General features: G+C 54.1%; 1 protein-coding gene across 4 annotated transcripts; it reads right to left on the minus strand.

Annotated features, from left to right (window-relative positions):
• Nucleotides 1–6: 6 nt before the first annotated feature.
• On the minus strand, nucleotides 7–9,540 carry TAF1C (TATA-box binding protein associated factor, RNA polymerase I subunit C). Of its 4 annotated transcripts, none has more exons than XM_036909386.2 (15): nucleotides 9,390–9,540; nucleotides 6,217–6,355; nucleotides 5,054–5,135; nucleotides 4,791–4,888; nucleotides 4,625–4,714; nucleotides 4,457–4,530; nucleotides 3,617–3,855; nucleotides 3,385–3,501; nucleotides 3,186–3,303; nucleotides 3,026–3,097; nucleotides 2,754–2,889; nucleotides 2,473–2,616; nucleotides 1,639–1,813; nucleotides 1,416–1,553; nucleotides 7–1,269 (listed from the first exon to the last, which is right to left on the minus strand). In XM_036909386.2, the coding sequence occupies exons 2-15, from the start codon at nucleotides 6,352–6,354 to the stop codon at nucleotides 491–493; spliced, it is 2,400 nt and encodes a 799-aa protein (XP_036765281.2). In that variant the 5' UTR covers nucleotide 6,355; nucleotides 9,390–9,540; the 3' UTR covers nucleotides 7–490. The 4 variants fall into 4 exon arrangements, with proteins under 4 accessions (XP_036765281.2, XP_036765280.2, XP_057349364.1 ...); XM_036909385.2 differs by having other exon boundaries at nucleotides 7–1,335; XM_057493381.1 differs by lacking the exons at nucleotides 4,791–4,888; nucleotides 5,054–5,135 and having other exon boundaries at nucleotides 7–1,335.
• Between the last annotated feature and the right edge of the window lie 3,430 nt (nucleotides 9,541–12,970).

Genomic DNA, 12,970 nt, shown 5'->3' on the forward strand with positions numbered 1-12,970 from the left:
CAAATCCATGCTCAGCTGACAATTTATTCAAACCCTAAATGTGGGTCCAAAAAACTTCAGAAACTGCTCAACCAACCGAACATCCAGCACCAGCAGTTCTCTGGGTCTCATTTCACCGTCACTGACCCTGGGGAGGAGCTGGTACCGTCACTGGTGGGCTCCGGGGCCCGGCTCCTGCACTGCGCAGCCCTGTGGCCTGGCTGGAGGAAACCCAGTGACACTGGCCCCAGGACAGGACTGCCAGGGCCTTTCCAACACGTCTCCAGGCAGAAGGATAAACCACGGGAGAAACAACTCTGTTGCTGTCCCTGCTCCGACATGGTTCTGAACCACTTCTGGGGGTCGCCTAGTCACAGCAGTCTTCAGATGGTAAAAAGGTCTGACTCCTGGAGACTGTTCTCTCTTTATTTCCTAAGTTCCAATTACGGAAGGCACAGCTGGTGCAGGAGAAAGGGCTTTCCGGAGGCAGGGGAGCAGATTCCCTGGGCCCTCAGAAGCCCATGCGGGGCTTCTTCCGATGTGGCTGAGAGCCAGAGAGGACGGGTGCCCGCTGCCCGGAGCAAGGGGCCCGGACGCCAGAGCTCTGGGAAGAGGGCACCTCAGAGCCTCCTGGGGTGTCCCTTTGGGACGGCAGCCCAGTGGTACAGTTCCGGACGGTCCGCAGCTCCTGGGTCACCTCCTGGGAGGGCAGGGTCACAGGAGGGCAAGGCCTGGCCTCAGGGGGTATCCGGTCTGGACTGTGAGCAGGGGTGGCGTCAGAGAGGTCTGGGCGGCTGAGTGAGGAGAAGGTACTGGACAGCAGAGTCCGGCGCTTGTGCCGCTTGGGCGGCCTCCCAGGCCCCAAGCCCCCGCCCTGCTGCCTCTCCCACCAGGCAGCTGCCCGCCCTCCCCAGGCCGCCTCCAGGCGCCCAGTGAGCATGTCCTCAGGGCCTGGCTCAGGGGCAGGGGGCAGCTGGGCAACAGGAAGTGAACCCAGGTCCCTCTGCCACAGGAGCCGCCCTTGGGCCATGGCTGCACGCAGACCCTCCGGCACTCTCCCCTCAACCTTCCGCTGCTCCAAGCAGCCCAGCAGCTGGCGGTGGGAAAAGGTGGGTGCAGCCCATACAGGGGGAGCTGTGGGCACCTCCAGCAAGGCCTTCAGCCACCGGCTGCAGCAGGCTGTGTCCTGGGGGCTCCAGGAAGCCGCAGGGGCAGAGGAGTTGGGCCCACGGTTGCTGGGGGCCCCAGGATCTGCCTGGAGGCGGAGGCGCTGGTAGAAGACATCTCCAGCTGCAGAGAGTTGGAAGAGCGACAGGGCTGGTGTGGAGGCGGAGGGGGGGATGGCAGCGGCCAGACCTGGGGGCGGGAATGGCAGTGACCTGAAGGCCTGCCCTGCGGGGTATAGCCCTCCCAACTCCCTCCCTGCCCCAGCGCACCTATGGCTGGGGACTTCAGACGCTCCTGCAGCCTCCACTGGCTCTTAGGCTCCAGCAGGGGGAATGCAGAGAGGGAGTCCCTCCGGGAAGGGAGAGACTGGGGGTGTCCTGCCAGGCGGGGTGCCAAGGCCCCCTCTCCTGAGGAAGGACAGATGGCTGAGGCTCTGCCCAGCCCCAGGGCCGCCTGTCTTCCCACGTGCCTCCCAGCCTGGCTGCCCCTCACCTGAGATGTGAAGCAGCTGCAGCTCCCCGCCCTGGCCACCCAGAAGCAGGGGCCGTGGGCAGCCAGGCTGCGGCGCAGGAAGCAGCCGGGCCAACAGTGGGGCAGAGGGGAGGCCGTGGTTCCACTTCAGCATGGGCACCAAGGGGAGGCGCTCATCCAGCAGGTAGAGCGAGAACTGGGGGCCAGGGGCCAGGCGGCAAGATGGGGCAGATGTGACAAGGTGTGGGGCAAGAGTCTGACGAGACATGTCTCTCTGGGCAGCCCCCACAGCCCTTGCCAGCCCCAAATGGCTCTCAGAGGGAGTGCAAACCCCTGAGCGGTCACAGCACTGGCCACCCTGACTACGCCTGCACTTACACCTGCCGAGCCCCACAGGGCGGCATTCCAGAGCGGGTGGTACCATCACTTGTCCTGACAGCCACACTAGTAGAGGAGCCTTATCACATAGAAGCCACCCCCTGGCTTTTACCAGCCTCCCGCAAGCCCACCCAACCCTGGAAGCTACACTTCAGACACACCTGGTAACACCCCAGGGTCCTGGGGCCAGCCCTGGGGGATCCTAACCTCCTCTTTTGCTCAACACACAAGGCAACTGTCCAGTTCTGCACAGACTGCTCCCCCACCCGAGCCTATGCCAATCCCCCTTCACCTGGTCCGTCCCTAGTGGCACCTGGAGTCCTGCTCAGACATCACCTCCCTGCCAGGCCTTTCTCACCCACGCGTTAGACCCGCTAAGCCCCAGCTTCATGATTCTTGTTTTGCCTGCTGTAGTCCCAGGACGGCTCCAGTAACCGCCTGAGACAGCATGCAGGTCAGCACGCCGGCAAGGCTCACCTGGGTGCAGACAAGATGGAGCGTGGGATGCAGGGGTGCAGGGCTGCACTCCCCCAGATACTGGGTCAGTAGGACACGTTCCCCCTTTTGGCACGATGCTTCCGCTCCCACTCGGAACAGCAGCAGACCACAGCCTGGGGGCCCCTAGGGAAGAAAGGGTCAGCCCTCCCACAGTCCAAGGTCAGCAGCACCATCCCTGCCAGGCTGCCGGGGCAAGTCTCCCACCCCAGCCTCATGTAGCTCTGTCCCCCTGCTGGGCCTGGGACGGTCCCACCCCTCACCTGAGTGTCAATAATCTTCACTCCAGTGCGGTCCCCCACAGTCAGCACCCGAGGGTGGGCGGTGAAGTCTGCCCAACGCCAGGGAGAAGGGTCCCGGAACACAAGGGTCTCAGGGTCCTTGTAGACTTGCCGCAGCCTTGGGGAGACACGCCAGCCATGTGTGGGGAGACGGGCTGATGGCGGAGCCCAGGGTGCCTAGGCCTGGGGACCAGGACACACTGCTAGGGGAGCTGTCTGGTGGGGTGGAGGGTTTCATGCGGAAGGGGCATTACCCATCCTGGGGGGTCCACAGACAGATGGCTCCTGAACGGCTACAGACAGCCAGCTCCCCAGGCAGGTGAGGGCTGCAGGGCACGAATGTGGTTAACGTCGCCACCCTCCGAACCCCGCCATGCCCAGCTCCCTACAGACCAGCCAGCTGAGCCCCCTCACCTGAGGCTGATCCCGGTGGCCCCCTTCCCAACCTGCAGCACCTGCAGAGGGGCCGGCCGCCCCTGCTTGCTGACCTTCCACACAGCACAGTGGTAGTCAGAGCGGACAGCCAGCAGAGCTGAGGGGATTGAGGGGAGGGGTGAGAGTCAGAGTTGGGCAGCAGGTCAGGCAGCGGTGGGGGGGTGCCTCGGGGCCTTACATTCTTCCTGCACCGTGCGGGTCACCACCTGCCGGACAGGTCCTCGGAGCTGGATGTGGCCAGGGTCCTTGAGGACCTGGGGGTCACTGTCTGGGGTCAGAATGACCTCTTGGAAATCTGGGCTTCTCACTAAGGATGAATGCATGCACTCTGGTCACTGCAAGTCCCCCAGCTTCTTGCCCTTGCCCTGGACCATGCTGAGAGCGCCTCCTGCTGCCCTGGGAAAGGATACACAGCTTGTCCAGGGCGCCTCCCGCAGGGTAGACCAGCTGCCCCACCTGAGGCGTGCTTCCAGGCACCCAGGCCAGCGCGCCCCCCGTGAAGGCGTCATCCAGGAGCAGCTGCTCCCACCGCAGGGCCAGCTCCTCGTGCAGTAGCTCTCCCAGGAGGTGCGCCACGGACGTGCCCAGGACCGGGCCCCCAAGGATGGAGAACCGGCGTTGTCGGTAGCTGAGGTAAGCCCAGGGACACCTGGGGACGAGAGGACAGCAGGAGGGTCAGGTTGCGGCAGTGACAGAGGCCCCGACAGCCACCCAAGGCAGGCCAGGCCAGGTATTTTTATCACCCTAGAATGTCTTCCTTTGCGAAACCAATCTATCTGACTCCGTGTGCTGCAGGGCAGTCACACGGCCCAGACCCGGGCACCCGACGCATCCCATCACCCCGGCTGCAGAGCATGACACCCAAGCCATGTCAACCAGACCCCTCCCAGGATTTGTGCTGGTGCCTCGGGAGACACACTGGCTCTTCCCTTGAAATCATAAGCCACCTTGTTGCCGCTTGGAAATAGTCTGTCTAGGAATTAAGCCGGGCAAAGCCAAACGGATGAGAAAATAAAGAGAGATAGAGCCCTACTAACATTATTTGAACTCCTGGATGCAGCCATGCCTGCAATCCGTAAATTCAAACTCCCCTTTCCCCTCAGAGTTGGGAGTTTTACATAGGGAAGTATGGCTCATGGCTGCATGTGGCAGAAGCAATTGTTATGGAAACCTAGATCTGTGCCCCGATCCTTCCGCATGCCCACCACCAGCTAGGCCTCCCCATCTCGTGCTTCTCACTAGCCACTTGCCCCCAAGGCTGGTGTCCACCGAGGTCCTGGAGTATCCCCTTCACACTGACCACGGTCTTCGTCTTAGAGCGGCTCTGTGGGGAAAGGCCTCGTCAGGCTCCCACACCCTAGGGCTCACCCCAACATGAGGCGCAGAGCGCCCTCTCCTGACAGGCCGGGGCTACTAACCGGGGCTCCCTCCATTTTGAAATTCTCCAGCATCAGCTTCCCCAGGGGTGCGAAGGCTATGTCCCCATGGTCCCATAGGAACCGGCTGAGCTGCAGGAGGAGAGGAGGTAAGGTCACTCGGTACAGGCCCGGCCACACAAGCATGCCCCATCGTGGGGCCACTCACCTGCTCCGTGACATCCAGCACGACCTGGGGCTGTTTTCGGAACTGCAGGCCTCCCCGGAAAACCAGGTCCCGGGCAGTCATGCCGGGGTCCCAGGGATCTGAGGGGAGGGGAGGCCGGGGAAGGCCCCGGAAGTGAGGCCAGGTGTCGTCCCAGGTGACTGGAGGTCATCAGCAGGGAGAGGGAAGGTCTCAGGACTGGGGGTAGGGTAGAGAGGCCACAAGGGGAACAGCCTGGGAGGTGGCCCGAGGCCCAGGGCCCTTACCTGGACCAGGAGGCAGCAAGGGAAGGGGCCCAGGGGTCTCTGGCTCCCAGAGCAGGCCCTTGGCCAAGTGTGGCAGCCCACTCTGAGGAAACAACACAGTGAGCGCTGTGCCAGGCCAGGCGCTGTCGCTGGCACCTGTTTTTTGATAACCCATTCAATCCTCACAAGAGGGCCGCTAAGTCAGTATGATGGTCATCGTCCCCCTACTGGTGAAGGGATGGAGGTACAGGCAGGCGGCCACTTGCCCCAGGGGACAGCCAATCAAGAGAAGGCTGGAATTTAGACCCAACAGCCAGATTCCAGGCTGGGGGCCTCTGACCTCCAGGAAGCACTGGCTCTCCGGAGGCCCGCTGGGGCCATCACTGGCTGCCCTGAATCCCACCCGGGAGACTGTGGTCACTAACTCAGGGAGCCAGTTGACCCCACGCCACTCTCCTGAGCTAGGCTGGCCCGAGACAACTCAGCTCCAACACTCAGGGGACAGAAGAGCCATCAAGCTAGGCTCCCAGAAGGGGCTGATTTGACATTACACCCCTCCTTGTCAGAGAAGCCCCTTGCTCCCAGAGCTGTCCTCCATTTCCTTGCCCACCTGCATCTGCCTCGCAGAGCCTTAGCCAGCCTGTCTTTGAGTGGCAGCCAGGGGCTGGGGCATCCAGAGACTAGCCAGAGTTCCTCCTGTCCTGAGGTCTCCCTCCCCTCCCGCTGCCCCTTCAACCCCGCTGTGCTGTTCCGGCATGCTCTGGTTCTGCTCAAAACTACTATCACACCTTGGGACGGTTTTTCCTTTGCTCCATTGGCTTGTCTGTTCTCACTCACCCTATGTCTGAGGCCCAGGGGGCAGGGATCACACCTGACCTACCACACTGGGTTCCCAGGGCCTGATAAGCACCTGGCACATCGCAGGGGTGATCGTGTTCACTGAACACAGAGGAAGGATGGGGCGGGGGGAGGGAGGGAGAGAGAGCTGGCCATTCCTGCTCAGTCTTCCCTCTGCGGCAGGTAGGCGTCCCCTGTACTCCACAGCCAGCTAGCATTCTGCCTCAGCCTGTCTTAGCAGATTCGTGCTACTGCCACCCCACCCTGTACTCCTGCCAACTGATGTGAATGCTAAGAAAAGAGAGTCAGTGAAGGAGCCACTGCCAGGCTCTCCCCACCATCCTCACCTCCGACATCTGGGGCAGGGGCTCTGGCAGGGTCAGCATGTCTCTCCAGCTGCACATGAAGGACATGTCAGGGACATCACTCTGACCAAGTGGGCCAGTCGTAAACAGTGTGGGGCGGAGGATGCTGGGAAAGTCCATCCTAGAAGACAAGAACCACACGTCACACTCCACCTCAGAGACGTGAATCTGAGAAGTTTCCCGGGTTCCTGGAGAGTGAAGAGTGCCCAAGGAGGGGCATATTCTCTTCGAGAAACCAGATAGTAAAGAGCAAATGAATACTAGCCTACTGCCAGATAGTAGTAGGTGCTACATGAAAACCAACCACCCAACCATGAGGGAGGGGACAGCGATGGGCCAGGGTGTAGTTTTAGCAGTGGTAGCCAGGGAAAGCTTCATCAAGACAGTGGTGTTGGCACAGCCTGACAGAGCCATGCACACAACTGAAAAGAGGGTTCCTGGCAAAATGAGCAGCAAGTACAAAAGTTCTGGGGCAGGAAAGTATGTGAGTCACAACCAGCAGGCTCCACAATGAACAAGGAGGAGAGTGGTAGGGGATGAAGTCAGACAGTGGTGAGGGGTCACCTATGTATTATCACACATTTATAGACTATGCCCTACACCCCAGGATACAGTCCCCAAACCAACTCAAGTCCTTCCAAAGCCAGGGACTGAGTCTTACTCATCTGTCTTCCTACTGTCAAGTATGGTATCTTTCAGAATATGCAAGTGAATGTGTGTTGAGTAACAATAAATTAATGTCAAAGGGCTTTTCTGAATATAAAATGCTCTAGAAGATTAAATGGCCATATAATCCCTCTTTTTTAATTAACTGCAACAATAATAGCAGCACTTACTGAGCACCAGGATCTGCCAGATAGGGTACTACATGTTTTACTCTTCTGTTGCCCCTCTTTTGGAGTTCAGAAAACTGAGACCCAGGAAAGAGCAACTTGCCCAAAGCCAACAGCTTGAGCCTCCATCCAATCAAAGTGCAAGTTCTGAACCACCACTCTCCTGTGCATCCAAACGCAAACACCAGCATTATAGTCTTAGTAACAAAAATCTTTTCCCTTGGATTTTCAGTTAATTCTGTGACCTCTGTACAGCCATGAACCCTCAGCACCACGCAGTGTCCATCACACAATAAAGGCCAGTAAATACTTGTCGAAAGAATGAATATGTTTCTCACGGCATGTCAGCCTAGTTCTAATTGTGGTTTATATGTAGCCTGATAGCTCTCCCAGGGTAGGGGCTGTTTGATTCATCCTTGAGTTCCCGGTGTCTGACGGCTGCTGTCATTCCCTTTTTTGTGACAGGAGAGGGCAGTGGCAGGAGCCAAGGAGATGCTCAGCAATCCTTGTGAAAAACACTAGCTTCCGACAGGCTGTACGGATTGCAATTAAGGAGCACCTAAGCCTCCCAGGTGTGGCTGCATTTCTGTTAACCAGCAGGCCACGTGAGCACGCACACATCTCCAGCTTACCTTTTGTGCCTGAGCTGCAAATGCACTGACTACTTGGGGTTCTTCCTCACCAGATTCTTTCCACTGAGGGAACTTGGCACACTCTCTCTCCACTTAGAACCATCTCTGGTGGCCTTCCTCCCCACTTATACAATCCTACTCATTCTTCAGATTTCAAGGCAGGAAGCTGCTCCTAGTTCTTCCACACCACTTTGAATCCTTCCTCCAGGGCAGGCATTGCAATGTATGATTAGATATTTCAAGATGAAGGTGTGTGATTCAAAACTGCTCTAACAGTCCTCATGGGAAAGGGACTTAATTTTATCTCTAGTGCCTTGATATTTGCTACATGGTACCAATTAGCCCATATAAGACAAAAGAACAAGACCAGAAAATGAATGAATAAGAAAAAAGGAATCAAACAGTCTCAAACAAGCACAGGCAGGCAGAGGGCACTGGTGGAGCCCACGACCTCAGAAAAGCCCTTAGACAAGGCAACCTCAACTTCCCGCCCTCACCCTGGTTCTCCAAGGCCCTTCAGACTTCCAAGGCTGTAGAAATCAGTCGGGTCTGCATTAATGCCAGGCCAGGTATGGCAGAGCCTGACAGGGGACGGGAAGAAGGGATCCGGACGGTTCCCCATACAGCTCCTTGCCCGGTCCTCCCCACCCACCTCTTCTCACTCCACCTCCAGGACCCCGAATTTAGCCCGACAGCGGAGGCCTAGCATCAGGCGCTGTGTGCTGGGCAGCGGCAGCCTCGCTTTACATCTGTGGGATCCCCACCCCTCCGTCAGCTTGAGGCAGGGACTGTGGATGTAGTCAGAGCAGGGTGAGGGCGACTGGAGGGGGCAGGGCAGGATATTTTCAGTCAGAGCAATGTAACTACATGCAAGGAAATCCCCTGCTAAAACTCTATGTCAAACATTGAGCTCTGGAATCATTCTTCAGTGAAATCAGTTAATGTTCCCCAGATAAAGAGTAGCACATGTTTTATTATGCTAACCATCTATAATCATGTGTAAGGTTCTCTTTAGCATGCTAAAAGGCCCAGGCCTATGTGCTGTCTTTCCTCCTTCAGATCTGATGAAGTGATTTTGCAAACTGAGCAACTAATTTAGCAAGTAAGCCCAGGCATAAACAACACAGTAAAAGGCAGCAAGGATTCCACCTTAAAGATAAGATTGCATTTTAATACCCAAGAAGTTAAGACGTTAAAAATTCTTACTTACTCTTTAGCAAACAATACCTCAGCCCACCTTGGGGGCTGAGCAGGTAGCCTTGTTTCATATGCCTCCAGACCAAGATGCTGGTATCTCAGAAGTTGCTTGTGTTAAGTTAATTCTAAATATTCAGGGACCACTTAACAAGTCCACACCCCTAAGTTTTTTTCATGTTCTCGAAAAATCCTCAGCTGCCTATAAAACCCCCTAGACAACGCACCACTACGGGCTCTCTTGTCCCCTCCTGGCGTGAGCCAGGAGCTCCATTCTTTATTTCTAAATAAAAGCCTGTACCTTGCTCTCCTACCTTGACTGTTTGTGAAGCTCATTCTTCGGCTCCGCAAACAAGAACCCCGGCATCAAGCTCAGAGCTAATAACCCACTCTGTACACGCTGGAAGGCTTACCCCACGGCCGCACAGCACGCGGCGCGTGGACCCGCGAAGGGGCAACCCCGAGCTCTCCCCCGGCCCCGGCGGCGCGCACTTACGTGGCCCGAGCCTCGCCGTGCCCTTCCGGGATTTGGACCTCAGCACGACGCTCCGCCCGACCCTCGAACCACGAGGGAGCCCCAAGGCAGCACCCGGGATCCGGCGTCGGGAACGGGACCGACCCGCAACAGCTACTACCCGGCTTCCAGGTCGGGCAGGAAGTGCTCCCTCGAGGGCAGGAAGTCCCGCCTCCCAGCCTGGCCTCCCGGGCCCCCCAGAGCGCCACCTGCCGGGCGGAGGGGCAATGGGAGTGAGGCGGCGCCCTGGACAGTAAAGTTAGATCCAGGCACAATAGTGAAGGCTAGGTTGAGAGGAGTGCGAAACCCACCTCTGCTTAACTAACTTCCTATATCACAGGATTGTTGTAATAAATAATTGACTCAACAAACACTGAGCACATACTATGAGCCAGGCACTGTATTAGTCGGTAGAAATGCTACTGATTGTTCTTATATCCTATGAAGCGGGCTTTATAAATGGGGTTCGGGTACCCCTGGGAGTGTAGGAGGCTTTTCCAGTGATCTGGCAAGTATAGTTTTAGGCATCAGTTCTCAAATTCCATCGTGAACCAGCATCATCTGGAAGGCATGTTAAAACAGAGTTTCTCATTCAGTGAGTCTGGGGTGGGGCCTGATAATTTGCACACCTAAATTCCCAGATGACCCTGATTCTGCTTGCCTGGGGGCCCCGCTTTAAGAACTACTGCGCAGTCATAAATCTTACAATTTCTTTAACCCAGTAGCTCTCCGGCTTGAGTGTGCATCAGGAAACCCCGGGAGGCTTGCTACAACAGTTTGCTGGGCCCCGCCCCCGGGGTTTCTGGGGCAGTAGCTCTGGGATATGATCCAAGAATTTGCATTTCTAATGGACTCCCAGGTGATGCTGATGCTGGTGGTCCAATCACCACAGTTTGAGAACCATTACCTGAAAGAATACATCTCCCAATTCTTAGCTTCTATGCTGTTTTTATCTGGGAGGTCCTTGGAATCTAATGATTCTTCCAACATCTCCCCCGTCCACAATTGCGTTCTCCCCCACTGTGGAGTATTTCCTAAGACGGGTGTTGAACAAGGGGTGATTCCGAAAACCGGAGTTCCTGCAGAAGACAGTCCCTTTAAAGCTAAGAAAAACATGTTCAATAAAAAATATCGATGGAGGGGTACAGAAGGGGGGGCTTTTGGAGGCTGGCGGTACTATGTTCATCTGAGTGCTGGTTACATGGGGGTGTGCAGTGTGAATGCTCATCAAATGAGCTGTCTGCTTCTCTGTATGTATGTTATACTTCAATAAAGGGCCTTTTTTTGAAAAAAAGAAGAAAATACTGCCGACTGGGGCACTTTATCTCACTAAGACTTCAACCTCTCAGGCTACATGCCTTCTCAGCTATCTTAGAAATAGAATTCAGTAGTCACTCTAGGAGGGCAGAAATTCTTCTGCCTGTGTTGTATCCCCAACAACTAGAGGAGTAGATGCTTACTAAATATTTTAATCAATGAAACGGAATAAAACGAGATGTCTTCTGAGAAAATAACAAATTTATTGATATTGAAAAAATTTTTCAATTCTGTTTCAGACTGTTTTGAGAGGAAGAAATTCTCTTTTGGCTGAGTGGTTTGATTAAGAGGACGCTTGGATCATTTGGTGCAAGTTTTTCATAAATGGAATGTGCTAGGTCTCATCTCCATGGTTTTGGTGAAAATACATTGGAAAGGTTATTTAATCTGTAATAAATTTCACCTTTTGTAACTATTTCAATTTGTGACTTAAAAAATTGGGGATACTTAGTTTTTAAGCATTATTTTCAGATTATGTATGCAAAAAAATTAAATACCATTTATCTTAGTTTCCTACTGTGGCTGTAACACATTACCACAAATTTAGTGGCTTAGGACAGCACAATATTGTACAGTCTTGAGGTCAGAAGCCTGACATGGGTCTCACTGAGTAAAATCAAGGTGTCAGCAGGGCTATGTTCCTTTCTGGAGTCTCCAAGGGAGAATCCAGTTTTTTGCCTTTTCTAGCTAGCTTCTGAAAGCCATCTATATCCCTTAGTTCATGGCTCCTTCAATCTTTAAAGGCAGCAACTGCCAGTTGAGTCTCTCAAAATGCCACCTCTCTGATCCTGACTCTTCCGTCTCCCTCTTCCCATCGAAGAACACTTATGATTACACTGGGCCCACCCAGAGAATCTGAGATAATCTGCCTGTCTAAAACTCAGCTGATTAGAAATCTGAATTCCGTCTGCAATCATAAATCCCCCCTGCCATATGATGTAACATAGTCATAGGCTCTGGGAATCAGGACATGGATATCTTTGGGAGACCATTATTTTGCTTACCACACCACAGTTCTACAGCCCCATTATGAGAAACCCACCAGGCTTCTGCACTGGAAGGCCAATTCCCTTTCTTCTTTCTTCTAAACAAACTATTCTGTTTCCTTTTGTTACTGACATAGACTTAACATGCAGTAAGGCACCCAAGTCTTAAGCATACAGCTCTTCAAGTTTTTACATACATGTATACCCACATAACCACGACTCAGATCAAGACAACATTTCCATCACTCCTGAAAATTCCCTGGTGCCGCTTCCCCATCAATATTCCCCTTCAAGAAGTAACCACGATTCTGACTCTTATCAGCACAGATTAGTTCTACCAGGTGACGAAATTTGTATAAATAGAATCATACAGAAGTTACTCTTTTTAGTCTGGCATCTATCATTCAACATGCCTACCATTCCTATGAGATTCAGCCACATCATGCATGTAACAGCAGTTTGTTTTTTTCCACTGAGTAATAATCCACTGTATGAATTTATCGCCATTTATTCATGCCTTTTTCTGTCTGTAACATACTGGGATTCACGACTCTGCTCACCTCTTTCTGTGGATATGTGCGGCCATCATTCCATTCCTGCACACCTGTTGTGCAGTTCCTTCTACCTACCAGGCCAAATTCTGCTCTCCTAACCACACCCAGAATTGCTCTTCCTGATGCTAATCCTTGAAACGTTTGGGAGGCTAAATCTACCCTGACTCCGCCCACATCTTCTCTTTCAACCTCTTGGTTCCACCAACTGCTCTTCCTGTGCCCCCGCATCCACACTGGTGCCATCCTGGTCAGCACTGTCAGACCCAGAGGTAGCAATAATTAGCAGCAGCAGCAATGGCAACGAATTTTACGCACTGTGAACTCTGTGATTGGTCATATTTTCCGCTCACCAGCTCCTATTAAGTCTTAGTTAAATATGCAGCCCCCTTCAAGCAATTACCTGTTGAATCACCTTTGGCCTCATACTAGGCCGGTATGTAAATTGTGTTCATGTCTAACTTCATCATATTTTCCTTCATCTCCAGTCCCTCATCTTAGAGAATTGCTGGTTTTTGGGTTTTTTTTGAGCCAACTTAAAATCCCATTTGGGAAAGAAAGGGGGGATGGGGGGCTGCCAAATGGTTAATTTTGGCCAGAGAGCATTCCTGGTTGGCTTTATAGAAAGTACAGTGAACAGTTTTTAAATGTAGATCCTCAAGATGTTGCGGGGCTGCTTCAATTGACAACACCTTTATTTATGGTGTGA

This window comes from Manis pentadactyla, chromosome 15 (genome assembly GCF_030020395.1).
Source record: "Manis pentadactyla isolate mManPen7 chromosome 15, mManPen7.hap1, whole genome shotgun sequence".
Classification (NCBI taxonomy): Eukaryota; Metazoa; Chordata; class Mammalia; order Pholidota; family Manidae; genus Manis; species Manis pentadactyla.

Bases quoted from the DNA above. Each gene is read 5' to 3' on its own strand.
- TAF1C (XM_036909385.2), bottom strand. From the start codon at position 6,354: ATGGACTTTCCCAGCATCCTCCGCCCCACACTGTTTACGACTGGCCCA. The intron at 4,889-5,053 runs GTAAGGGCCCTG...CCCTCCCCTCAG, and splicing joins CTTGCTGCCTCCTGGTCCAG to ATCCCTGGGACCCCGGCATG. The intron at 2,890-3,025 runs GTAATGCCCCTT...TGTCTCCCCAAG, and splicing joins CTGTGGACCCCCCAGGATGG to GCTGCGGCAAGTCTACAAGG.